Source organism: Leucoraja erinacea, chromosome 30 (assembly GCF_028641065.1).
Source record: "Leucoraja erinacea ecotype New England chromosome 30, Leri_hhj_1, whole genome shotgun sequence".
Lineage (NCBI taxonomy): Eukaryota > Metazoa > Chordata > Chondrichthyes > Rajiformes > Rajidae > Leucoraja > Leucoraja erinaceus.
The window spans coordinates 14613080-14641010 of NC_073406.1; the positions used below are offsets into that span (position 1 = coordinate 14613080).

At 44.1% G+C, this 27931-nt stretch overlaps 1 protein-coding gene across 2 annotated transcripts; it reads left to right on the top strand.

The window, feature by feature from the left end:
• The first annotated feature begins 679 nt into the window (after positions 1–679).
• LOC129711671 (proproteinase E-like) lies at positions 680–27839 on the top strand. Of its 2 annotated transcripts, XM_055659495.1 has the most exons (9): positions 680–779; positions 5412–5466; positions 13849–13943; positions 14024–14121; positions 14262–14390; positions 15632–15768; positions 19744–19886; positions 25864–26016; positions 27259–27839. In XM_055659495.1, the coding sequence occupies exons 2-9, from the start codon at positions 5427–5429 to the stop codon at positions 27274–27276; spliced, it is 813 nt and encodes a 270-aa protein (XP_055515470.1). In that variant the 5' UTR covers positions 680–779; positions 5412–5426; the 3' UTR covers positions 27277–27839. The 2 variants fall into 2 exon arrangements, with proteins under 2 accessions (XP_055515470.1, XP_055515471.1); XM_055659496.1 differs by lacking the exon at positions 680–779 and having other exon boundaries at positions 5428–5503.
• The last annotated feature ends 92 nt before the right edge of the window (positions 27840–27931 follow it).

The window sequence follows — 27931 nt, forward strand, 5'->3', positions numbered from 1 at the left end:
TGGACAGAAAGGTCACTGTGGGAATGGGGAAGGGAGTTAAAATGGTTAGGAACTGGAATAAACCAGCAGGCCATGGTGGACCGAGCGCAAGTGTTCACGATATTGTTCGCCTTGTTTACGCTTAGTCTCGACAATGTAAAGGAGGCCGCACGGGGAGCACCAAATTGGTCTGGCACGGCGTCGTATCGGTAGAGATGCTGCCTAACAGCGCCAAAGACCCGGGTTCAATCCTGACTACTGGTGCTGCCTGTACGCCCGTGACCTGCGTGGGTTTTCTCCTGGTGTTCCGGTTTCTCTCCCACACTCCAAAGACACACAGGTTTGTGGGTTAACTTGGCTTTGGTTAAAAAAAAAGTAAAATTGTCCCTAGTGTGCAGGATAGTGTTAGTGTACGGGGTGATCGCAGGTCGGCACGGACTCGGTGGGCCGAAGGGCCTGTTTCCGCGCCGTATCTCTGAACAAAACTAAACTAAGCGCAGTCGATATGTGTGTGGGGCCCAGTCTGCCCTCAATGGAGTTAATTTCTATCGATGGAACTTTGGAATGTCATGGTCGCCATTGCTATGGTGCTGTTCCCTGATGTCACCAATCAGCTTGATTCTTACTGAAAACATAGGATATTGTGACATCATGAATTAGCTTAAATTTCAACTGTAATCTGGCTGGTTGGTCCTTTCCTAAGTGACCATGAAGCCTGTGATTTGTAAAGCTTATGTCGTCTCGTCCGCATGCTAGTTACATCCTCGATCGCCTTTATCTGGAGTGGTTGCAGACTGCAGGTAAGGCCTCAACTCTGCCTTTTGTTACTCTGGGTGGTCGGTCCTGCATTTGGGACGGAATTCTATTTGGATGCTGTGGGCTTCAACAACCAGCCTTCCAAAAGATCTCCACTAAATGGAATTACCCTGGAAGCCTTAAACGTTGCACTGAGAAATCCCGCCTCTCGGTCACTAGTCTGGGAGACGCACAAGACCTGCAGATGGTGTCGTACGGAGCATTGAGACCTTGCGCAGGGTATGTTACAGGGTCTCACCCCAAAGGTCGACCATCCCTCTGTCTCTACGGATGCTGCCTGTTTGGCTGAGTCTTATTTTTACTCTGGAATAGACAATAGACAATAGACAATAGACAATAGACGCAGTAGTAGGCCATTCGGCCCTTCGAGCCAGCACCACCATTCAAGTCAAGTCAAGTCAAGTTTATTTGTCACATACACATACGAGATGTGCAGTGAAATGAAAGTGGCAATGCTCGTGGACTTTTGTGCAAAAAGCCAAACAAACTATAAACACAATCATAACACACATATACCTTTACATAATAAATAAAGGAAGGAAAACGTTCAGAGTTAGTCCCTGGTGAGATAGGCGTTTACAGTCGGAATGGCCTCTGGGAAGAAACTCCTTCTCAACCTCTCTGTTCTCACCGCATGGCAACGGAGGCGTTTACCTGACCGTAGCAGCTGGAACAGTCCGTTGCAGGGGTGGAAGGGGTCTCTCATGATATTGTTGGCTCTGGAGTTGCACCTCCTGATGTATAGTTCCTGCAGGGGGGCAAGTGAAGTTCCCATAGTGCGTTCGGCCGAACGCACTACTCTCTGCAGAGCCTTCTTGTCCTTGGCAGAGCAATTCCCAAACCAGATGGTAATGTTCCCGGACAAGATGCTTTCCACCGCCGCTGCGTAGAAGCACTGGAGGAACCTCGGAGACACTCTGAATTTCCTCAATTGCCTGAGGTGGTAAAGGCGCTGCCTTGCCTTACTCACGAGTGCTGAGGCGTGTGATGCCCATGTCATATCCTCGGAGATGTGGACTCCCAGATATTTAAAACAGTTCACCCTATCCACAGGATCCCCATTTATCCTCAATGGAGTGTACGTCCTCGGATGATGTGCCCTCCTAAAATCCATGATCAGCTCCTTCAATGTGATCAGGGCTGATCATCCCCAATCAGTACCCCGTTCCTGCCTTCTCCACATATCCCCTGACTCCGCTATCTTTAAGAGCCCTATCTAGCTCTCTTGAAAGCATCCAGAGAACCTGCCTCCACCGCCCTCTGAGGCAGAGAATTCCACAGACTCACAACTCTGAGAAAAAGTGTTTCCTCTTCTCCGTTCTAAATGGCTTACCCCTTATTCTTAAATTGTGGCCCCTGGTTCTGGACTCCCCAACATCGGGAACATGTTTCCTGCCTCTAGTGTGTCCAAACCATTAACAATCTTATATGTTTCAATAAGAAACCCTCTCATCCTTCTAAACTCATGAGTCACGTGAAACTCTGTGCCGGTGGGTGGACAGCAACGGACAACATAAAGTCTTCATCAATCATATTCATCAATGCCCAGAACAAGTTCAGATAGTTTCCAGTTCATTAATTTAACTCCCTGGAAATGGACAGGATCACACGAGGATGTAGCATACTCCAAAGGCAACATACGAAGGAGTACTGCACTGGAACACATCCTTAAACCTTTTCCACTGGCATAGAGAGAACAACAAGGCTCATCACAGTGTCCCAGCTAATCTCACCAAAAACAGATAATTTCATCCTGCATCCCATTTGTTTTGTTCCTGTTTAATCTTGCTGTGTGTAGATTGCTGCATGTTGTGCATAACAGTCACTACTCATCTTTCATAGAGTCATAGATTTATACAGCTGGGAAACAGGCCCTTTGGCCCATCTCATCCATGCTAACCAATTAGTCCTATTCACGCACGTTTGGCCCATATTCCTCTAAACCTTACCTATCCATGCACCTGTCCAAATACCTTTTAAATGTTGTTGTTGTACTCTCTGGCAGCTCGTTTCATACCCTTCGAGCCAGCACCGCCATTCAATGTGATCATGGCTGATCATCCCCAATCAGTACCCTGTTCCTGCCTTCTCCCCATATCCCCTGAATCTGCTATCCTTAAGAGCCCTATCTAGTTCTCTCTTGAAAGCATCCAGAGAACCTGCCTCCACTGCCCTCGGAGGCAGGAAAAAGTTGCCCCTCAGATTCCTAATAAACAGACATGACTTGCCCTGCTGAATTCCCCAAGAGTAGGTCAAGCTCTGCCCATTCCCTTGCAGGAGCGTTCTCAACACACTTGATAAATTCCACCCGCTCTAAGCCCTTGGCATTATGGCAGGCCCAGTCTATATTGGGAAAGTTTAAATCCCCTACTATGACAACCCCATCAGTCTAGCAGCTGCCTGCAGGCTCCCAGCATATTTTTTTCCTCTCCACCCCTTGAATTCCATCCCGTTTAAGCCCTTAGCACTATTTTCGTTGGTCTTGCAACTCTCTGCATATTTGTTCCTCTAATTCCCATTAACTATTTGAGAGCCTACAGTATAATCCGAACAAATTGATCATCCCGTTATTTATCAGCTCGAGCCATATAGCCTCACTGGATGGATGATTGATTGTAATCATGGATTGTCTTTCCAATCACTAGATAGCACACCGCAAAAGCTTTTCACTGTACCTCAGTGAACGAGACAATAAATAAACTAAATTAAACGGATCCCTCAGTTGTATCACCTTGGACTAATGCCACACGGTTCTCTTAATCAAAAAATCAACTCTGCATCTCTTTTAACCCAGCATCTAACCCACCTGTAGCACCTGTACCCTGGAACGTTAAGCTGTCAGTCCTGTTCCTCCCTTAGCCAAGTTTCTGTAATGGCTGCAATGTCCCAGTTGTACATGCCTATCCATGCCATAAGTTCATCTGCCTAACCTGTCAGGCCTCTCGCATTGAAATAAATGCAATTTAATCCAACCATCCATCCTTGCTCCCTGCCATGCTTCTGCCTATCCTGTCGATTGAACTTGCTTCATTGGCTTTAATACGAACTCCCAGTCTCCCACTACAACATTGGATCCCATCTCCCTACAATCTAGGGTAAACCCTTCCGAATGGTACTCGCAAACCTGCCTGCCATCTTTTACTCTCCTAAAATGCTTGATCTTTTCCTGATGTTGAGTGGCACATCGTAAAACAATTTCCAAGTTGTATTAACCCTTGCCATTATGATATTGTTTAGGTTTTTCCGATTCCAACCGTGACAGAGACAGTGGGAAGTGTCTGTGTAGATCAGAGTGCAGGTTGCAGTCATTTCTCAATTGTCATGGAACTGCTGTTCCATCTCTTCCATCTATTCTAATGAGTAAAAGGAGGTAGAACAGCCCATCGAGTGTGTGCTAACTCACAGAGGAATCCCATTCCCCTTTTAATTTTCCTTGTAACTCATTCTCTCCATATTCCCATCAACTCTTCCAGATAATACTACTCATCCACACTCTGGTTGATTAAACCATTCGCATGTCTTGGGGATGTGGGAGGAAACCGAAGGAAACCCGCTCGGCGATTCAAGGGAATTCTCCTAGGGATGTAGGTGTGCTCTCCGAGTCATTTTTCCTTACGTCTAGTGATGCTTTATTACATTGAAGGTATTGTATGAATGCACGTGTTGTCCTAGTCATCATTTCTGAGAGTCAAACCGTGTTAGTCACAGAATAACAGCAGAATTAAAAAGCATTCATTGTAAAAATACAACCTTTGTGTAGGTTATAGTATTAGTGCCAAACCATTACACTGAAGTCATGAGATACAACCACAAATCACTTCTTCGCATAGCAGAGTTATTGTAGATGCTGCTAGACTCACTAAATTCCTCCAACAGCTTGTTTATAATCACAAGATTATCATACTTTGTGCCTCGTGCATTCTAAAATGAAATAGTGCCAATAGATTATTACTAATTTATACATACGTGTACATATTTTTATTTATTGCAGTAGATACTCAAGAAAGTGGGGGCCCTCAGCTATAGCTTGTTTAGCTTATACGTAAATCCGGCACTGGGGACAATCTACAGAAGCCAATTCACCTACAAACCCGAGGTACACAAAAATGCTGGAGAAACTCAGCGGGTGCAGCAGCATCTATGGAGCGAAGGAAATAGGAAATGTTTTGGGCCAAAACCAGTCTGAAGAAGGGTTTCGGCCCGAAACGTTGCCTATTTCCTTCGCTCCATAAATGCTGCTGCACCCGCTGATTTTCTCCAGCATTTTTGTGTACCTTCGATTTTCCAGCATCTGCAGTTCCTTCTTAAACAACCTACAAACATGCATGTCTTTAGAATGAGGAAACAATCTGCCTGGTTCAGATTCAGAGAGGTCCTGTAGAAGGGTCTCGACCCGAAATGTCACTCATTCCTTCTCTCCAGAGGTGTTGCCTCACCCGCTGAGTTTCTCCAGCATTTTGTGTCTATCTCCAGAGAGGTCCTCCCAGTGGGGAAGTTGGGTACCACGTGTGCATCATAAATACCCACAGTGTGCCTGTAATATTGTGGTCCGCTAAGAATCTGTGATGAGTGCAATTAACCATAATTCACACTGTACCATCCTTGTGTTTTCACAGTTTTCCTGAAGGAAGATGAGAGAAATTCTTCTCACGCTTCTGCTAGCTGTCAGCAGTAAGTCTCCATTCACTTTCTGCCATTAGTGTCTGAGGTACATTAAAACGCTATCCTTGTTTAAAATCCAACATGTCCTTTCATATTAATTGTCCTACCTTCTGACGTAGGGAAAGTTATAATCTCGCACTGGGAAAGATTTCTTGAAAAAGTAAATTTGGATCACATTATAAACAATATTTAAAGTTTGCTTTGTGCTGTGAATTTATCATCTTTTAATTAGGAGCAACTGGTAAAAAAAATCTTGACCTGTTTGCAGATATGGAGATAGACTCTTTGCTTAGAATGATACCGCAATGGAGGCCATTGGACCCATTGTACCTGCACTGGCTCATTAAAAGACCATTGTTCTCGATGTGGGCTTCTATGTGTCGGGGAGACCAAGCACAGACTGGGCGATCGTTTCGCTGAACACTTACGCTCAGTCCACCTTGGCCAATGTGGTCTCCCAGTTAATGAACATCATAATTCCTCATTCTATTCCAATACTGACCTTTCTGTCCTGGGCCTCCTCCACCGTCAGAGTGAGGCCATGCGCAAATTAGAGGAACAGCATCTTATATTTCGCTTGGGCAGCTTACCCAGCAGTATGAATGTTGATTTCTCTAATTTCAAATAACTCCTGCATTCCCCCTCTCCCTCCCACCTCAGTTCCACTGTTTACATCCCTATATCTCTGTGTTATCACCTTTTCCCCAGCCGACAATAGACCATTGTGGGCTCCATCCTTCCTTGTTCATCCTTTGCTGACCCTAACATGTTCTGGTTTTTTCCTACTTCCAGTTGCCCCCTCCCCTCCCTACTTTCAGTCTGAAGAAGGGTTCCGACCTGAAAATTCACACATCCGTTTTCTCCAGAGATGCTGCCCGACCCGCTGCGTTATTCCAGCACTCTTTGCCTATGTTCCATTAAAAGACGTTTCACTGGTTTCCATCCTTCATCTCTCGTCAAAACATGGAGGTCTCTGTAGAGAAGCCAGCCATCGGCCAACATGTGTTTGAGGTCAATAAGACACTGCGGTTGCTGGCATTTGGTTTCTGTGGTAGGACAGTGTGGGGATCTTGGAAAACATGCATAAAGTTTGTCTTGTGTGCTGATGACCTTGGTCTTCTCAAGACTCCAGTGAAACCTTCACATTGTCTGTGGCTAATATCACCCGGGACTCCTGGTTTGTCCATGTACTGGAGGCAGCTACTGGTTTGTGGTGTATTTGGGTTCTTGCATTGCACTGTGGAACTCACTCCAATCAGGAGCAGAGAGTAACATAACTCTTCATTGTGGCCACTCTCAATAGCACCAGAAACGTGATACATACCATGATGTAATGGTTCATTACATGATCATCTTTTATGCCTAAATAGTTTGATCGCATATTCATGTTCATGTGATAGGAGCAGAATTAGGCCATTTGGCCTATTGTCTACTCCGCCATTCAATTTTTGCTGATCTATCTCTCCCCCATTCTCCTGTCTCCTCCCCATAAACCCCAACACCCGTACTAATCAAGAATCTATCTCTGCCTCAAAAATATATGTATTGCAAGCATAGTTGTTTCTAAGACTCATCATTTCTTTGAGTGATATTTTCTTACTTTGAATTAAAAGAGGCTGCATTGACTTTAAAACACCATTTATAAGTGATGGGTTCCCCTCAAACCTTTCTTTCCCAAAATGAATCCCTTTGGGTATGATCCCTCCAGGTATGATTCTCTGCGCTGATAGGATGGTCAAATAAGGTGTTCCCTCCTCTACTTGGCCCATCCCAATGGGGAAATTTCAACCTGTAATGGGTGGATATAGCTGGAACGGGTATTGTCGATGGTATGGAAGGTTGAATGTTATGGAAGTCCTGACCACCTCTCACACTTGGCAGGATGAGGAACGGGCTTTTATGCAGATTAGATGCTTTCAAGTCAACATTTTATTGGATTGCTTTCAAGTCAAGTTTCCCCCAGTGACTGCTAGGATCTCCGCAACCCAACAAGTTCGGTTGCCCAGGGCTGGAGAGATGGGCTTGCGAGATCCGTAGGTGGGGTGAAATCCTCTAGCAAGGTTAGGGTCCCTGGAGTGGTGCTTTCAAGTCAAATGGGACCAGAGGGCACAGTCTCAGAATAAAAGGACACACCTTTAGAACGGAGATGAGGAGGAATTTATTTAGCCACCTATGAGGGCATGATGAATTTATTCATTGTGGAATTCATTGGACCCCCACACAGGATTCAGACAATTGAGGTGCAAAGGCTGTGGAGGCCAAGCCTTTGGAGTTTGTAGGTTGGTATCATGGAGATTGAAGGCATAGGTGGCTTGTTGGATTGAGAGTAAAAGCTGAGGGTTTAGAATGGGTGGTAAATTGGGAGCGTGAAGCAATTTTGGAATGGGGAGAAGGCAGGAGAACAAGAATGATTCCAGGTATATGGGGAGGCTCTGTGCGTGAAAATCGCTGAGAGGGAAAGATAGATCCACCATGATTGAATGACGGAGTAAACTCAATGGCATAATTCCGCTCATTTGACTAATGAACACGAACTGGTGGTTCTCCCATGCAATTGACTCTCTTGTCCTTGTTGGATGGGGTCAGTAGACAATAGGTGCAGGAGTGGGCCATTCGGCCTTTCGAGCCAGCACCGCCATGCAATATGATCATGGTTGATCATTCACAATCAGTACCCCGTTCCTGCCTTCTCCCCATATCCCCTGACTCCGCTATCTTTAAGAGCTCTATCTATCTCATATGTTTGAGAGATACTGTTAGTGTGGCTCAATCTTCCTGGGTGGTTGGAGTGACAGAGGGCTTGCCATCACTTACTGCAGGATAACCCAGTCCCTGATCTGCTCCTGTAGCCACAGTATTTATGTGGTAGGTACAATTGAGCTTCTGGTCAGTGGTGACCCCAGGATGTAGAGAGCCCAATGATGATATTGCCAATAAACATCAGTGGTCGTACAGCGCAGCACATAAGATCTAGATTGCGGATTTTGGAAATGGCACCAAATCTTAGCGCCTCTTGCATGCAGGCTCAGTAGACTGTTTCTGTACACTTGCGAATTGTGAATCAGGGGTATGGAAATGCGCTGAATCAGCCCTTCGGCCCACTGAGTTTGCGCGGACTGGCGATCCCCACACACTAACACTATCGTACGCACACTAGGGCCAATGTACAATTACACCAAGGCAATTAGCCTTCAAACCTGAACGTCTTTGGAGTGTGGGAGGAAACCGGAGATCACGGAGAAAACCCACGCAGGTCATGAGGAGAACGTGCAAACTCTGTACAGGCAGCACCCATGGTCAGGATCGAACCCGGGTCTCTGGCGCTATGAGGCAGCAACTCTACCGTTGCACCACCGTGCCACCCCACTATTTGTGAAGTTCAGCTGGACATTTCCTGTTGTGCATCAGTTTGCAACCTCAGCATGTTTGCTGCAATGGGGTTACGGGAGTAATATTGTTCCCACTGCAGTGCTCTTTCTGGAGCACTGTTGGAGAACTTGGACTAGAGTGTCCCGTTGTCCATCATAGTTATGGCCGTAAAACCCTGGCACTGGGCCCAGGCACCAGCCCAGGGAATTTAAATGCAAAGCAAAGCACTGCAGATGCTGGAAATCTGAAATAAAATCAGAAAAGGCTGGAGTTCGCAGCAAAGCAGGCAGCAGATGTGGAAAGAGAAACAAGGGAGTGTTTCCAATCTGGGACCTTTCTAAACTCTTCCTCTCTCCACAGATGCTGCCTGTCCTGTTGAGTGTTTCCAGCATTTTCCCTTTTATTTTAGGTGAGTAAACGATGACCCTAGATCCATGGGCATAACTATACTGACCTTTCCTTATCCACCGTGTCCACAATCTGTTGACGCTCCACCTCTCTGATCCACACTCTGTCCCCGGACCTGGCTCTCTGATATACGGCAAAGTCCCCAATCTAATAATGCCGCTCACTAAATGCTATGATTCACATGTCACGAACCACATCGGTTCCTCAACTCCCACCACAAGTTCTGGATCATTATACCGAGTGTTTATACTGGGGGGGTTCACATCTACTAGTTAATCTGGGTGATTACACTGGTGTTTATTCTAAATGATAAAACAAGTCGATGATACTTGAGGTTGAATCTACTGATTGCCCAGGTGGGCAATGCTGGCTGACTATTCCCAGTTGTTATTCAGGGTGAGGATTATTTAAAGTGATCACGCTGGGGGATTGTTCCCGATGATCAGTACTACAGAATCACCCTCCACACTGCCAATTGCAGCAGCTTTGTTCCACGGCTGACGGAACAGAACAGGCGACAGGGTGGCACAGCGGTAGAGTTGTTGCTACAGCGCTTGCAGCACCAGAGACCCGGGTTCAATCCCGACTGCGGGTGCTGTCTGTACAGAGTTTGTACGTTCTCCCCATAATCGCGTGGGTTTTCTCCGAGATCTCCGGTTTCCTCCCACACTCCAAAGGCGTACAGGTTTGTGGGTTAATTGGCTTGGTATAATTGTAAATTGTCCCTAGTGTGTGTAGGATAGTGTTAACGTGCGGGGATTGCTAGTCGGTGTGGACTCGGTGGGGCGATGGGCCTTTTTCCGCGCTGTATCTCTAAACTAAACTAAAAAACTCAAGTAAAGTGAAGTGCATGCCAGGCATTGAGATTGCTACAGCACTGCTGCTGCCAGAGTGATGCCCATATTTGAACTGCCGGATATCCTGACCCACTGCCTTGAACTGATGCACTTCTCCTGATAATTCCCACAATGATGTTGTAGAGAGTGTTCCAAGAATGACCGAACAATAACAAATTTCCAAGTGGGTATGATGTGTGACTTGCAGGAAAACGGCACTCGGTGGAGTTGCATGCGCCTGCTGTCCTTGTTCCTTGTTCACTGAGAATGTGGGCGGCAATGGGTTACAGATACAAGGAAGGGTTGAGCAAAATTGTGGACTACGTGTAGATTGGAGAGTGGTCAATGTGGAGTGTGGCGGCACTCTAGGGAAATTCTGTCTCAATTCTGAAAACTTCAAAGCTTTAACTCAATTGATATCATTCATGAAATTCTGGCTCCACAATCAGGAAACCTTGTCGAATTTTATCTTGACATATACAATCAACTCGCATCAAAGAGTGATAGTGAGAGAGCTGGTCTCCGTGAGGACATGAATAAAAGCTCAAGTGGGAAAGGAGAATAAAATAATAGGTGGGAAATAGTTCCTGCAGCACTTGACAATTTGCCATAACTCTGGAATAGGCCCGTTCACAAACAATAACTAGACGGAGTATAGGAAGGGAGTACTTATTAACATGGTGTCAGGACAACAACCTCACCCTCAATATCAGCAAGATAAGGATCTAATTATTGACTTCAGGAAGCATGGTGGAGTACATGCCCCAATCAGCATCAATGGTGATGAAATGGAAATGGTTGAAAGCTTCAAGCTCCTTGGCGTTAATATTACCAACAAACCCGTTGTTGACCAACCACATTGAAGCAACCGCCAAGCACGCACACCAATGCCTGTACTTCCTTGGGAGCTTGAGGAAATTTGGCATGTCTCCAATGACTCTCACAAACCTCTACAGATGCGCCATGCTGTCAAGTTGCATCGTGGTTTGGTTTGCGAACAGCGCTGCCCAAGACTACAAGAAATTGTAAAGAGTTGTGGATGTCATCCAGTCCATCAGGCAGACCAGACTCCCCACCACTGACTCCACTCACACTTCGAAAAATCAGTCTGAAGAAGGGCTTCGGCCCGAAACGTTGCCCATTTCCTTCACTCCATGGATGCTGCTGCACCCGCTGAGTTTCTCCAGCACTTTTGTGTACCTTCGATTTTCCAGCATCTGCAGTTCCTTCTTAAACTCTTAACCACTAACATTTCACACTGACTCAGCAAAACAGCCAAAATAATCAAAGACTTGTCCCACCCCGGTCATTCCTTCTCTCTTTAGGCAGAAGATACAGAAGCTTGAAATCATGCACCACCAGACTCGGGAACAGTTTTCTCCCTTCTGTTATCAGTGTTCTGAACAGTTCGTCCATTAGATAGGATAGTATCCAATTCCCCTCTACCCCATTGTGGGCATTGGACTTTGTCTATGGAACTAGTATGCTGCAATGCTGAGAACTACTTTCTGCACTCTGTATCTTGCCCTTTGCTCTATGGATTTTACTTGAGTTTGACTTGCCTCTATAGATGTAGTGTTGTATAGTGTAGTATTTTCATTGTACCTCAGTACATGTAACAATAATAAACCTACACCTAAATCTACATGTGTAGGAAGGAACTGTAGATGGCAGTTTAAACCAAAGATAGACATAAAAAACTCAAGTAACTCAGTGGGACAGGCAGCTTCTCTGGAGAGAAGGAATGGGTGACGTTTCGGGTTGAGATGCTACTTCAGGCTGAAAGTCACGGGATAGGGAAACGAGAGATAGACGATAATGTAGAGCGATAAAGAACAATAAATGGGCAGGAGGAATCACAGACGGGGAGCAGCGAGAGAGATGTTGCAGAACTCTCGTTGGAGAGAGGAGGATAATTTCTTCAAAATAGACATGCCTAGAGGAGATTTCAGAGTGGAGCAGACGAAATGTGTCGGAAGGAACTGCCGATGCTGGTTTAAAAATCACCTATTCCTTGATTTTTATTCCTCCTCTCTCCGACGAGAGTTCTGCAACATCCTCTCTCGCTGCTCCCCTTCTGTGATTCTTCCTGCTCATTCATTGTTCTTTATCTCTCTGCATCATCGTCTACAGTATATCTCTCGATTCCCTTTCCCATGACTTTCAGTCTGAAGAAGTGTCTCGACCCGAAACGTCACCTAAATTTACATGATTGGAAAGTGCATACAATTGACTGTCAGCTGTGAGGCCTGGTCAGTGAACAGTGATCTTCGGTTAGAGAGTTGGCATGACAGAGACGGAGGCTGTTTGGCCCGTCAGGTCTATCATGACACTCAGAGAAAATTCATCAATCTCATTCACCTATTCTCTTTCACACATCAATTTACAACCCCACGTCTTCTGACATAACACCGTTCTGGAGCCAACATTTAGAGAGCATGACAGACACAAAATGCTAGTAACTCAACGGATCAGGCAGCTGCTCTGGAGAAAAGTAATAGGTGATTTTTCAGGATGAGACCCTTCATCAGACTGAATTCCAGGGAAAGACTGATTTTGTTAGCATAAGACTTGGCCTGGTGAAAGTAGACTGGGTGCTGATGCTTGTGGATCAAATGATAGCTGAAAAGTAGAATCCTTTAAAAAAAAAGTTAGTAAAAGTTCAGAGGGACAGGCAGCATCTCTGGATAGAAGGAATGGATGACCTTTTGTGTCTAGACCCTTCTTCAGACTCCAACCCGAAACATCACCCATTCCTTCTATTCAGAGATGCTGCCTGTCCTGATGAGTTACTCCAGCATTTTGGGTCTATCTTCAGTGTAAACCAGCATCTATACATAGTAAAAGTTCAGGGTCAGCAGGCAAGTATGAAAGGCAAAGATCACAAGGTTAGGGAATCTTGGATCAAAGAATACTGAAGCTTTGATCAGGAAGAAATGGAAACTTATGGCAGCTAGGGAACTGAGATCAAAGGATTCTGTTGCATGAGAGAATGTAAGAAAGAAATCAACAGAGCAAAAAAGAGGCGTGAAATATCCTTGGCAGGTATGATTAAGAAGAATTGCAAGATTGCATGATTAAGGTATGATTAAGAAGAATTGCTATATATATATATATATATATATATATATCAGGTAGAGGCTTGAGAGGGAAAGAATGGGTCCCCTTTGAGTACAAACTTATGATTTATGCATGGAGACATGTAATGTGTGCAATATCTAAAATGGAAACTTCTCATCTGTATCCACCTACTTATGAGAGTTCCTTTCAGTAGTCTGATAACAGTAGGGAAGACGATGTTTCAGACTGGTGGTACCTGTATATGCTTTCAAGCTTTTGTAGCTTCTACCCGATGCGAGAAGGGAGAAGAGGGAGTTCCCAGGATATAAGTTGCCGATTATGTTAACTGCTCTTACGAGGCAGAATGAAATGCAGATGAGTCAATGGGGAGGGAAGCTGGTTTATGTGATGGACTCGCCGACATCTGCAACTCTGCACTTTAGTGTAGTCTTGGGAAAAAAAAAATTGCCAAAGCAAGTCGGGATGTATCCTGATAGGATGTTTTTTTAAATATATGGTGCATCTATATAAATTGGTAAGAGTCATTGGAGGCATGCCAAATTTCCCAAGTCTTCTGTCTATACTTTGTTATAGCTGGGTTATATTTCTCTGCTTGCCATTACATTGAGTCTCAATCTGGGTTGGAACAGGATAGTGAGAGTGGTGTTAATATTAGTGGAGAGCTCATCACTCAGCATTGATCCCTTTTGCTTTGCAGCCTATGCTTTTGAGTTCAGTTGTGGGGAACCGGTCCACAAACCAGACATGGATGAAAAGAGTAACAGTGTCAATCCATTCAGCTGGCCATGGCAGGTAAACCAAGACACACACTTAATCAGTTCACACAACATCTTCTGATAATGCAAACAACTCCGCATGTTTGTTGTGCATAGGTTTCGTTGCAAGCTAAAAAAGGAATTTCCTATACTCATACCTGTGGAGGAGCACTCATTGACCCAATCTGGATCCTAACAGCTGGAAAATGTATAACGTGAGTACTGTCTGAGGGAACGTACCCTTCTCCCTGTGAAAACGAGTCGTACATTTCCACTGATGCGGCAGCAGATAACTCGCTGTTTGTACATTCCTCTAATTGTACTCTACACTAATGTTATGTTCTTGTCTTTAAAGCGAAGGTATTAAATACCGAATTGTGCTGGGGAAGTATGATTTGACATTGACCGAAGGTTCAGAACAATACATCGAACCCATCAAAATGATTGCTCACCCAATGTTTAATCCAAAATGTCTCACTTGTGGGTAAGTCTGTAACTCTGCATGAACCCGTTGGAAATTATTATTATGTGCTGCACGAGTGTTACACATGTTCCGTAAACGTACAAGTCCAGGGCAGGATTAGGGCTCTCGCCCCAAGCCCGTTTGCACATTACACTTTCACTCCCTTCACATCTTATTAAATAGTTTATTCCCTAAGAACACTCAAAGGCTCTGCATCCTTGAGGGAAAGGGAAATGAAGCCCCTCTCAATCTTCAAAACTCCAGTGGATGCAAATCGAATGTTCAAACCTTCATGAGGACCAGCCTCCCTTCCTGGGTATTAATTGAGCCAACCTTCCTTCAACCGTTTCCATTCCACGAACATCCTCCCTTAAATGAGAGGACAGCTGGCCACAATACTCCAAATAAAGTCACATCATTGTCCAATATATTTCCCTCCTTTTATTTAGTTTCCCCACACAATAATCATAATGCTCTGTTAGCTTTCATTGTCACTTTGTGTCTGATATGAGCTTTCAGCCAGTTGGACAACACTAACAACCAGACCACCCTGCACCTTATAGTTTGTTAGTCTCTCACCGCCTGCATGAAAGTTGTGTTCCCTGCTAAATGGAACCAGTGTGAAGGACAGATCCATTTTGTGTATGAACACAAAATGCCGAAGGGACTGTTTTCACGCTGTATAGTTCAATAACTCTAAATTTATGTATTAAAATGATCTGAGACTTGGAAGTTTGGTGGTGAATATGCCTGCCCTCCTGGTGGAGCAGGTGGTGAGTTTGGAGTGTTCCTGACAGTCGGTGCTGCGATGGAGTGCTCCACAACCTCACGGCTCGCAGGTTCGATGCTGACCTCAGATCCCTGTATGTAATCTCCCAGTCACTGCGTGAATCTGCCCACAGCCTGGTTATACTGCCAATCTACTTGGCTGCTGCAAATTACCTCTTTTAAAAAAAGATTCATAGGAGGGTTGATGGGCATGCAAGAGAGAATAAATTGCATGGCTACAAGGAAAAATGATACTGTAGGGATTGATCTGTTGGGAGATGGCATGGACCTTATGGGATGAATGGCGTCCTGTGCTGGAAGAGGCTTTGGCGAGTAGCTTTAGCGAGCGGGTCCATTGCTGCATCTACTGCTATCTCACAACAACCATCTGCATGGTTTATGATGATCTGTAAATTTTACCCACACATTATTTGAATTGGAATAGAGCTTAAAGCCTATATAACTGAGTGTAAGATGCACATTGTTGCTCGTAGGTTTGATTTAGCTTTGTTAAAACTCTCCTGGCCTGTGGTCTTCACTGACAAGATCAGACTATCGTGTCTCCCTTCAGCGGGCGAAGAACTACCAGATAACTACACGTGTGTCGTGACTGGATGGGGAAAACTCAATGGTACAGTATGTAATTTTTAATTAGCTTTAAAAGACAAATATTAAAGACAATGTTTATATAAGGAGTGAGTAAAGAGTCTCTTTATTACTTCCGATTCAATTGACTCGAGGCACGTGAATTGTGACCGGGAATACTCCCGACCCATTTCGATTGATAACCAGTGCAGAAGGATGGCTGCCTCTCATACCAATCACTTCCAGAATATAAGGAATAGTAGACTCAGGCCATTCAGCCCCTTCCTCGGGTTTTGTATTCAATAGAATCAGAGCTAATTGTTGACCTCAGCACTACTTTCTTCCACAGAACATTTGGTTCTCTTAATATCCACAAATGTCTCAAATTACCTTTTAAAAATACCCAGTGGCTGAGGCTCGGCAGCTATCTTGGGTGGAGAAGTCCAAAGATTCACCTTCTGATGGGTAGATAAATGTCTCATCTCAGTGTTGAAGGGCGACTTTGCGTTCTTCTCCTACGACCAGGGGGACAATGAGATGACCTCTCATTCTTCCAAACTCAAGAGTGGACAACAATGTCTGCTTAAATCTCTCCTCGTGTACGACAAACATCCTGACCCAGCAATTAAAGCTGGAGAATGTTTGTTGCACTCACTATCACAGAGAGACCAGAATGGACAGATTTCTCCATTTGCAATTCATTTGAACCTATATATCTGCATTGATTCTTTAACAGAAATCCTCTGGCAAAGAAGGCCAATGTAAAGTTTGTCAAGCATGCAGTTGCGAGATAACTTTCAGATGTCCCAGCAAGTGCCTGTTCCCGCACTGTATCTCTAAACTAAACCTCGCTCCAACCAGGTTGTAATTCGAAGCGACGAGGTGAGATAATGTCATGTGACGTGTACAATCACTATTGCCCGAGTCCACATTTACATTAGGATTCTGGGACTGAGTAATTAAATCGTGAGAACAGATATTAGTCCATAAATCTTCCACTTAATGGAAAGTATTTTCCAGAGGCATCATTAGTGGTATCTGTCAAGGCTGTTTGAGAAATATTGGTAAGTCATCAAAGCTCATGAATAAAGTTACAGATTATATTAGTGTTGTATAAAAGGACTTTGGTGCCTTTCCATAGGTCATCTCGATAAAAATAATCAGTTTCTGATATATTGGCAACTTGGACCCTGTGCTAAATTTCACTTTTAATGCTTGCACTTGGGAAAGTTACCTACCTACCAGAGTTACCCCTCAATGGTGAATTATGGACAACGTTTGTAAGGCCTAGAACGGGTCAATGGGATCCATTGGTCTTCTCCACAGGTCAATGGGGTGTCTTGGTCTTCTCAATAGGTCGGCGAGATTTCTTTGTTCCCTCGTTGAGTTTGCGATCTGGGCTAATCTGGATGTCACTCCTGCTCTGTGCAGCAATAGCCAGAACAAGCGCAACCACGTGGCTTTCTCAGAGTCTGTGCCTCATGATTTTGGAGCTCCCTCCTGGTGGATTGGGCAGCTGGTGTTGAAAGACAAGTTTCTATGCCGTATCTATTTCTCATCACTCACCTCATGTTGGTGTTGAACCTGCATCTGGCTTTCACATGGGACAGTTGCCACCTTAATTGTGGCTCAGATCCGGACTGCACTCAGTGGGGAATTTCCGTTTGTTCAAACTATGAACAGTATATACTGGGGAAGCACTTTAACAGAGGTCTCAAAGATACTTCACCAACTCAAAAAACCTCCAGCAGTTTATAGTATTCATGTTACAATGGATATAAACAGATTTCACAGTTTTACAATAATTCAACAGTAACCCAGTTTTCTCGTTAGCCTTTGTTTTTTGTATATCTCTGTGAGAGCTGCCTCTGTCTGCCTGACAACTGAGACTTGTCTTCCTTTGCTCTGTAAATGGGTGTCATAAAATGACCCCTCTTCTGAATGATTCTTTTGCAGTCAGTCTCGTTTACAAACACCCAAGGTCAACTTTTGCTTCAGCTAGCTACACCTTGCAACCCGAACACTTCCCTAATCTAATTACTGCCTCTTCTATTTTACCTTCACGACGTTGGCCTCATTTCCCACCATCCTTTTCCAGTACTTAATCCTTAGTTTAACCATATTATCAACTTGCTCAATTTTCATACAATTTCCAAAAATTCTTTCATTACCTCACTCAGTTCGTTGGCAACAAAGGTCTATTTTGTATAAATGCTCGACACGAGAATCAAAAGTTCAAAAGTCTTTAAGCAGGACAAAAATTGAAAGGAAGACTCTTCAACTGTGTAGGAAGGACCTGCAGATGCTGGTTTAAACCAAAGAAAGACACATGAAGCTGGAGTAACTCAGCGGGACAGGCAGCATCCCTGGAGAGAAGGAATGGGTGACATTTCGGGTAAAGACCTTTCTTTAGTCTGAAGACTGAAACGTCACGCATTCCTACTCTTCAACTGTACGCAGATAAGAGTGCCTGGGGCTAGGCACCTGGGTTTCCGAGTTGTGAGTTAATTTGCTGCCATCATTCCACATTAATTCCTCGTTGTAGGAATGTTTGACTGCCACAGGAACCGTCAAATAAATCCCCACTGAAAAGATTTGCTGGTGTCAGACAATGCTCAAAGTACTTTTACAATGGAAATAGAACAACAGACACCAGCCGCAACTCAGGCATCGAGTCTTCCAATAACCAGTAATGCGAATGCTAATCATTAATTGTCTGTGAAGAAATTTGCCTTGGAGGAACATCGGATCAAGATATGGCTATGAACTTATTCCACTTCACATGACTGGTAGAACTGGATTTTAAGTCCATTGGCCCAGCTTGGCTTCACAATACCCTTGTTTAAAAAAAAAACGTAACTAAAAGCATTAAATCTTTTCCCCAATGCTCCAGTTTAAACAGCATCGTGTTTTTAAGTTAGTTCCAGTATTTTACTTCCCCAAGAGTGCAGAAGCCACTGCACACCTTGGATTTATTTTCAAGGGCTCCAACTTCCACCTGCTTTCTGTCTGATATTTCAACTCCATTAATCACAATAAGATACTCAATTATACATTTCCTGAAACCGACGTGTAATAGTATAGAATCACAAAGTCACAGAGCACAGAAAGTGTCCCTTCACCGCACCGAGTCTGCACCAACCATCAAGTACTTGCTATGTGAAAGGTCTGAAGAAGGGTCCTCACCCGAGACATTGTTTGTCCATTCCCTCCACGTATGCTGCCTGTCCATTTTGTTCTTTGTTCAAGATTCCAGCAGCTAGTCTCTGGTGTCTCCTACATGATTCCAGCAGCTACAGTCTCTTGTGTCTCCTCCTCTTTCAATCTCATCAACTCCCTTCAGATTCTACCACTCACCCACCTACAAGGGACAGTCTACATTGACCGCTTAGCCTCCCAACCCACATGTCTTTGGGATGTGGGAGGAAACTGGATCACCGCGGTGGAAATTCATGCAATCATGGGAAGAACGTGCAAATACAGACAGCCCTGGAGGTCAAGACTGATCCCAGGTCATCGTAATTGTGAGCCAGTGGTTCTACTAGCTGTGCCACTCCCTCTCATTTTAGCACAGGTAATCTAGGCGTTATGTGCTAGGTATTACATTGCTGCCAATTACACATTTCAAACCATTATATTTTTGTATTTCTTTCCACGCCGGCAGCGGTAGAGTTGCTGCCTTACACGAGTGCTTGTCTGTATGGAGTTTGTACGTTCTCCCCGCGACTGGCGTGGGTTTTCTCCGAGATCTACAATTTCCTCCCACACTCCAAAGTCGTACAGGTTTGTAGGTTAATTGGCTTGGTATAAATGTAAAATTGTCCCTAGTGCATGGAGGATAGCGTTCTAGGATGCCACTAATGCGCGGGGATCGCTGGTTGGTGCGAGATCGTTTGGCCGAAGGGCCTGTTTCCACGCTGTATCTCGAAACAAAACAAGTAGTTTTCTGTTCTCCAAGCTAAACTAAAAAAGTAGTTTTCTGTTTTAACCCAAAACTGTTTTAATGTTTGACGTTATGTAGGAAACGGGCTTAAACCACGCAAGTTGCAACAGACGCTTCTACCTGCAGTCGACTATAACACCTGCAGCCGGAATGACTGGTGGGGCACCAAAGTGATGGACACCATGATTTGTGTTGGTGGTTATTCCAAGAATGCATGTGAAGTATGTCATTAAGCTTATACCTTAAATCAGTCAAATAGTATCTGTACATGCATTCAAAAGACATTAATTGTTTTTTATTTCCTAAGCTCCCCGACTGATCTTTAACAGGCAGCTCCTAGAAACAGGGGAACAACGGGCAGTGCATTACAAGACCATTGGACCACTATCTCCATGCCCAATGTAAAAAAATGGTCCATAAGATAAATGCAGCTGAATCAAAATGCACCCGTTCAATCCGATTTCATTTTTACATATGTGAAAGGAAATATCATTTAGTTGCAATTCTGGGAAATGGGTACTGTGAGGATTGACAGCATTTATATTAGCAATTTCACCAGTGGGTTGATTTGAGTTTAGTTTATTGTTACATGTACCGAGGTAGGGTGAAAAGCTTTTGTTGTGCGTTAACCAGTCAGCGGGAAGACAATACAAGATTACAATTGAGTCGTTCACATTGTAATAGATACACGATGAAGGGAATAACGTGAATAACATCTAATGTTTAATGAGGGCAATTGTGGTGACGTAAAAGGTTTCACTCTGATTTGGTTCCGTATTTGGACTTTGAAATGCTGGGAAGATGTAATGTGTTAAGAAATCTAACTTTTACCCTCCTGAAAATAAAATGGGTTATGCAATGGAATTTGGAATAATTTTGCTGGCAATAGCTACACATCTTAAATGCCCCACAGAACAGTATAAAGATATGACAGAGGGACTAGATCCGATTTTCTTCTGTTTTCTTATCTACATAGGGTCAGTGTTTCCAGGAATGGAATCTTCTAGTTGTCAGGAAAGGCTGGGTAAGCCAGGATTATTGGAATTTAAGAAACTGAAGCAGGAGTAATCTATTTGGCCCCACATTCTGACTACACCAATTCAACAAGAACATGGCTGATCTTCCACCTCAATGCCACTTTCCTGCACTAACCCGATATCCTTTGATTTTTCAATCTGGAACGTAATCAGCGACACACATGCTTCACAGTCACGGTGAAATGGAATTCCCTGCCACAGAGGGCAGTGGAGACCAAGTCACTGGATGGATTTAAGAGAGAGTTAGATAGAGCTCTAGGGGCTAGTGGAGTCAACGGATATGGGGAGAAGGCAGGCATGGATTATTGATTGGGGACGATCAGCCATGATCACAATGAATGGCTGTGCTGGCTCGAAGGGCAGAATGGCCTCCTCCTGCACCTATTTTCTATGTTTCTATGTAATATTGAATACTGCTGTTGACTTCAATGGGATCTTGATGTCCACAATATGACCTTGGGAGAAGAGATTTCTTCCGGTTTCATTGCAAGTGTTAACCCTTTAGTTTGAGGCTGTCTCATGTCTCTATCCATCCCATCTCTACATTGACCTCATCAATCCCAATAAATTTATCTATCTATCTATACATAACTAAAACTCTGATCTTGTTATCTTCCAGGTTGTGCGGTCTTTCTATTTGCGCAAAAACGGTTCACGATAGCGCTAGGATTTTTCGCCAGTTCACTCACTGTTCTCCTATGCTGCGATTGCACCAAGTTTCGATATGATCGGTTGAATGTCGTAAAAGTTGGCAAGGTTTAAAAAATCTTAAAAACCGCGCGTGGGCAGATCGATCTCTTCTCCTGCCGTTCCAAGCGCCGCGTTGATTAGTTTCTTCCCCCGTCACTCAACAGGACGGTCCGCCCCTTCCTGCACCATCGCGTCTTTACTGGAGCTGAGGATGGCCTGCGGAGGTTTCCAACCAGCCACAATTTTCTGAGGGACCCCGAGCAGCCCAGCCCCCGAGCAGCCCAGCGTCCGAGCAGCCCAGCGTCCGAGCAGCCCAGCGTCCGAGCAGCCCAGCGTCCGAGCTCACTCCCTCCCACAAATCCCCCCTCCACCCACACATACCCCTCCCAACTCCCCTGTTGTACTCCCTTTCCACAAATTGATTTTTCCAAATGTAGGGAACTCAGACCTGCACAAATTCTTCCAGATGTGGTGTTATCCTAAACCAATATCATTAGGGGGAGAAGTCTCTACTATTAAACTCAAATCATCTTGCAACAAAGATCAGCATACTTTTAACCTTACTAATTGGTTGCTGTACTAGAATATTAACTTTTAGTGATTCACGTACAAGGAGCCAATCCTACTGAAGACCTGCAGCATTTAATAAATCACCATCTAGATATTCTGCCTCTTTATATTCTTCTATCAGAATGCATTGCTTAAATATTTCTACATTATATTCTATCGCCTATGCCCATTCATTTAACTTACCTGTACCCTTAACAATTCAAGTCAAGTCCATTCCCCTCGCAGGGTTCAATACCATCCAGATTTGGACCATCCGTAAACTTGGATAAATTGCCTTGGTCCCCCCAACCAAATCATTAATATAGATGGTGAACAGCTGGCTCCAGCACTAGTCACTCTTGCACTCACAGCTCCTCACTTGATTACCTGCTAATTCCCACTCTCTGCATTTTGGTCTCAATCCAAGCCTGCATTTTATCCTTCATTAACAAAAGCATTGTTTCATGAATCATTATATTAACCTAATTAGATCACATCATCCATTCCTCCTTACCTACCTTGTTAGTTACAACAGCAAAAATCAACAAAAGCAGTTTTGTCAGAAGTGATTTCCTTTTCATAAATCCATAGTGACTCTGCCTAATTCAATAATTATTTTCTAAATGCCCTGTGACCATTTCTTAGTCATGGATTCCTTCATTTTTCCTGCTCCTAATGACAGGGTGTAACTGGTCTCTTTTTTTCTCTTTCATTCATTTCTTCGGTTGCTCCTGCTTTTTGCATTTACATTGTTTGCCTTCATTACCTTCCACTCTGTGGGAACTGTGGGTTAGGAGAGATAGATCAGCCGTGATTTAATGGCAGAGTAGACGTGATGGGCCGAATGGCCTAATTCTGCTCCTATCACTTATGAATTATTTTCAAATTATTGGAAGATGACAGTGCATTCACTATCCCCACAATGAGCTCTTCCAAAACCTTAGAGTGCAATCATCAGATCCTAGGACAGGAGTACGAGGAAGTTTGGGGGCATTGAAGTGATTCCAGGGACCCTACCTGCAGTCTCTCAGTGGCTCAGGGTCATTAATGTGCAGTGCAACGTGGAGGTTTTTCAAAACCAAAGTGAAAGGAAAGAAAATCTGAAAGATAACTCCAGAATTCAGTTACACCTTGCAGAGGGATGCAAGTTCAGCCTGTGTTGGCATCACTGAAAGTGAACAGAGAAGGAGCAATTAAATATACTGAGCAATAAGATCTATCTGAAGGATAAGGAAATCAGAGGTGGGAGTATCATCCTGGTGATAAAGGATGAACTCACTTCATTGATGAAAGGTATGTTGAAACATAAAGGAAACCTTGGGTAGAATTAAGAAGCATGAAAGATGTAAGGTGTCGGAAGGAACTGCAGATGCTGGTTTACACCGAAATGCTGGAGTAACTCAGCGGGACAGGCAGCATCTCTGGATAGAAGGAATGGGTGATGTTTCGGGTCGAGACCCTTCTTCAGACTGAAAGACAGGCGAGAGGGAGGCACAGCAATAAGGAAGGGGAAGGTGTCAAAACGAGACATCAAAAGAGATGAAGCTCAAGGAAACTAGAATAGATCATTGTTAGGAGAAGGTGACAAGAAATCAAACAGATGAAATGTAATCAGGGAGATAGCCAGACTGGTCGGAAAACTGGGAAAGGGCATTAGATGGAGAGAGAGGAAAAGCAAGGGTTACTTGTAATTAGGGAAGTTAATATTCATACCGCTGCCCAAGCAAAATATGAGGTGCTGTTGCTCCAATTTGTGCTGGGCCTCACTGTGACAATGGAGGACAGAAATGTCAATGTGGGAATGGGAGGGGGCTGTGTTGGTAGTTAGGTACATGTCTCCATAGCTGCTACAACATTTTTGAATGCAAAGTACAGAGATCAGGCAAATCCAAATCAAATGGTATTTTTTTTAAAGAGGGAAATTTAGTTTCGCTATAGATTTGGCAAACAGATTTATTGGGGAATGTTGGGAGAGACCAGAACCAAGGGCCACAGTTGAAGAATAAGGGGTAAGCCGTTTAGAACGGAGACAAGGAAACACTTTTGCTCACAGAGAGTTGTGAGTCTGCGGAATTCTCTGCCTCAGAGAGCGGTGGAGGCTGGTTCTCTTTCAAGAGAGAGCTAGATAGGGCTCTTAAAGATAGCGGAGTCAGGGGATATGGGGAGAAGGCAGGAACGGGTACTGATTGGGTATGATCAGCCATGATCACATCGAATGGCATTGCTGGCTCGAAGGGCTGAATGGCCTACTTCTGCACCTATTGTCTATTGTCTATTGTCTATTACTGAATCACATAACTGCGTTCAGGATAATTTAGCGCATCAAAATATTTGACAAGCAGTTTGGTTATAATTAGTTTTATGTAAGGGCCTCATGATGCTCACATGATTGGTTGTATAATTGAATGATATAATCTAGTTCAATGCACTGTTTGAAAAATACTAAAATTCTAGGTTTATATAAAGCTGACTTTCACGTGATTTATAAATTGGTGGAATTTCAAGATGGTTTTGTGAGTGACAACCTAAAGATCAAAACCAGGGTCTTAAACATAAAAAAGGACAATCTATAACGTTGAGCTGGGGAGCCTTAAAAATGTGGATTGAAAAATCAGAATAAAATATGTGGCAGTTGTTTAAATAATTGCTTCATAATTTTCAACCGACACACAACACACAACAGAGGAATACACACAACAGAGGAATAATCATCACAAAGACATATTGGAGATTAGTGTAACATATAAGGAGGTGTAACATATAAGGAGGATCTATTAAGGATTTCGGGCCGAAACGTTACCTATTTCCTTCGCTCCATAGATGCTGCTGCACCCGCTGAGTTTCTCCAGCATTTTTGTGTACCTAGGAGGATCTATTAGATGTCAAGGCATCTAACAGATCTCCCGTTGTAGTGGTTTTGACCATGTTTTTGTCAATTGCCTCTGGCCTGGTGTAAGTGGAATGAGGGAAAGCCATCCCACCACAACCTCCAAGGCTGATCTCTGCCTTCTCTTCCTCTCCCTGCCTTTACTCAAAATCCATCAGTTACATTCTTTTTTTTTTTTAACTTTAACCTGGTCTGAAGAGCTATTTCTTGATATCCTTGAAAATGATCTAAATGAATGCTGAAGTCATCCCCCACGGTTGCAGAATCTCCCATGACAAGACTTAGTTCCGCTATTCCAACCCCAGCAATGTTAACAATATGAGTGGGTATGCATCGACTCCACCCATTGGAGATAATCAGTATGCATTGCTTAATATCGGTGTAATCTCCATAAACTGATTCTAATGTGTAGAGTGTGGGCATCAGTTGTGGCTCTGGTACCGAATGAAGTGTTTTGACGTTTTCAGTTTACAGCAGTGGGCCTCCTGATTAGTATAGTTTACTTTAAAGATACAGCATGGAAACAGGCCCTTCGGCCCTCCGAGTCCACACTGACCATTGATCACTGACCTTCATTCTACGTTATCTGACTTTCGATCCACTGACTACACATTAGGGGCAATTTTACACAGGCCAATTAACCGACAAGCCTGTGCGTCCTTTGGGAATGTTAGACGCATTGTTAATGGTGCAGAGCAATGGTACCTCATGAAGGTCTTCGATCAGCCTCACCTCCGGCAATTCAGACCAAAAAGCTGGCAACAGCATCCCTACAACTTTAAACCCTTTTCTGATTCTCCTTTAGGATGTAGCACCACAGGGAAGGGGGTTAATCTTGTTCTGGAATGTTCTTCTGGTGGGGAATTAGTGGGCTGGTGCCTTCGGTGGAACTGAGTGAATGATGGCAGTGCACACAGCTCCTTACAGTAGAGTGTGCTGATTATTCTGGGTAAACGCGATACTGGGGTAATATGTGATGGGCAACGGTTATTTAAAAAAAAAAACAACATAAAGGAAAGATTTCTTTTACTTCAGGGTGACCCAGGCAGTCCTTTGAATTGTTTTGGTAGTGACGGCAGGTGGTATGTCAATGGAGTGGGAAGCTTCTTGGGACCTGTTAAGTGTAACACGCCGAAGAAGCCAAGCGTCTACACTCGAGTGTCTGCCTTCAAAGGCTGGATTAATGATGTAAGTCCACCCTTTAAATTCCTTCTTGGATCGTGTCCATGCAGTGTATTGACCGCTGTGTTTCAAATCAACTGTGAATGCAAAATAGTGTATCAGTAAACATGCAAATCTGAAATTCTGATATGATATTTCACCATGCAATTGGACCCCTTCGCTATTGGAACAGTGATCATTCCTGAATTGGGGAGAAGGGACCTCCATAAGTGCTCCAAATAAGTGGTTCACAAATAGAAGAGCCTTCACACTGAGTGCAGAGATAGTTACTTCTGATGTAGAAGTACAACTCTATTGAGATGACGCTGTTGGTATTGTCAAATCTCCGAACAGTACCGAGATCCCACTCCGCAGAAAAGATAATTGACTTTATCAACAAGATAGCTCACTGGTGGCGAAACATTGTGATGTAGGTAGCTCACTGGACAGAAAAATGAATGTTGATGTAGAGATGCCTAACGTGATGCAAACGTATCTCTGCAATGCTGTAGAGCTATCTCTTTGTAGAGCAGATGTCTCATTGCTCCAGAGGTGCCTCACCTGCAGCAGAGAACAGAGTAAACAGTCTTTCCAGGTGAGGCAGAGGTTCACTTACACCTCCTCCAACCTCATCTACTGTATTTGCTGTTCCAGGTGACAACTTCTCTACATCGGCAAGAACACCTCCGCTCAGTCTGCCTTAACCTACCTGATCTGTCGGTGGCTCAGCACCTCAACTCCCCCTCCCATTCCCAATCCGACCTTTCTGTCCTGGGATCCTCCATTGTCAGAGTGAGGCCCAGCACAAACTGGAGAAACAGCACCTCATATTTCGCTTGGGTAGTTTATACCCCAGCGGTATGAACATTGATTTCTCTAACTTCAGATAGCCCTTGCTTTCCCTCTCTTTCTCCATCCCCCTCCCCCTTCCCAGTTCTCCTACTAGTCTTACTGTCTCTGACTACATTCTATCTCTGTCCCGCCCCCTCCACTGAAGAAGGCGACCCGAAACATCACCCCTTCCTTCTCTCCAGAGATGCTGCCTGACCCGCTGAGTTACTCCAACTTTTTGTGTGTACCAAAGTAATATATTACCATGTGTCAGGATGGTGCATACCTTGAAGGGAGGCTGCATCACAGTTGGACAAGTCCATACAAACAAAATGAATGCAGTCTGAGAAATCTGTGACTAATCAGTAGAATATTGGATCAGGCAGCAGTCAAATGTTATATTCACATCTACTTTTCCTTTTTTTTATTATCTCCTAGACCATGAGCAGCAACTAAAGCACGGGAACAAAAGCTTCAAGCAATCACGTACCTTTGATCAAGAATTAAATCAGTCTGACGTTTTCTTGCTGATTTGCACAGCAGAGACCTGAGCTCCATGTTGTTAAGATGAATGTAAAGAAATATTTTCTACAGCTTATACATGATTTTCTGGTGCAAATGAACTGCATTTCATATTATGTTTGTTTGTTTGTTTGTAATTTATTCGTAGAGCAATGCCTGTATAGTTTTTATTTTAAGTGCCAGGATTTATTTTACACTGACCTCACATTACCATTTTACCTCTGCAGAAGTTACTGGGGACAGCATGTGAGTAGAATGTCCAGATTTTGGACAGAAAGATGAGTGTGTTGCAAATTGTCTTGCTGCTGTGTCGCCCACCTATTTATTTATAAAGCTACGTCAGTGCTTGGTGTTGTCCTTCTGGAGTCGCCACTAGCTGTAGCTGTCTAGGCGACAAGGGACAGGTCAAGTGGTGATTGAGCTGGTTCTCACCATCTGAGGTGATGGTCACCAACTCACAGGGTGGGTTTACACTTGCGCCCCCCCTCCCCCCCTCCCCCCCCCTCCCCTCCCCCCTTCCCCCTTCCCCCCCCCCCCCCACCACCGTCACAGACAGATAGTGCTGAAGATTTGATCTTAAATAAACACA

What these genes read in the sequence shown, in the direction of transcription:
- LOC129711671 (XM_055659495.1), top strand. Translation starts at nt 5,427, where the DNA reads ATGAGAGAAATTCTTCTCACGCTTCTGCTAGCTGTCAGCA. An exon ending in ACAGCTGGAAAATGTATAAC is followed by an intron (nt 14,122 to 14,261) that starts GTGAGTACTGTC and finishes TTGTCTTTAAAG; the next exon opens with CGAAGGTATTAAATACCGAA. An exon ending in CCAAAATGTCTCACTTGTGG is followed by an intron (nt 14,391 to 15,631) that starts GTAAGTCTGTAA and finishes TGTTGCTCGTAG; the next exon opens with GTTTGATTTAGCTTTGTTAA.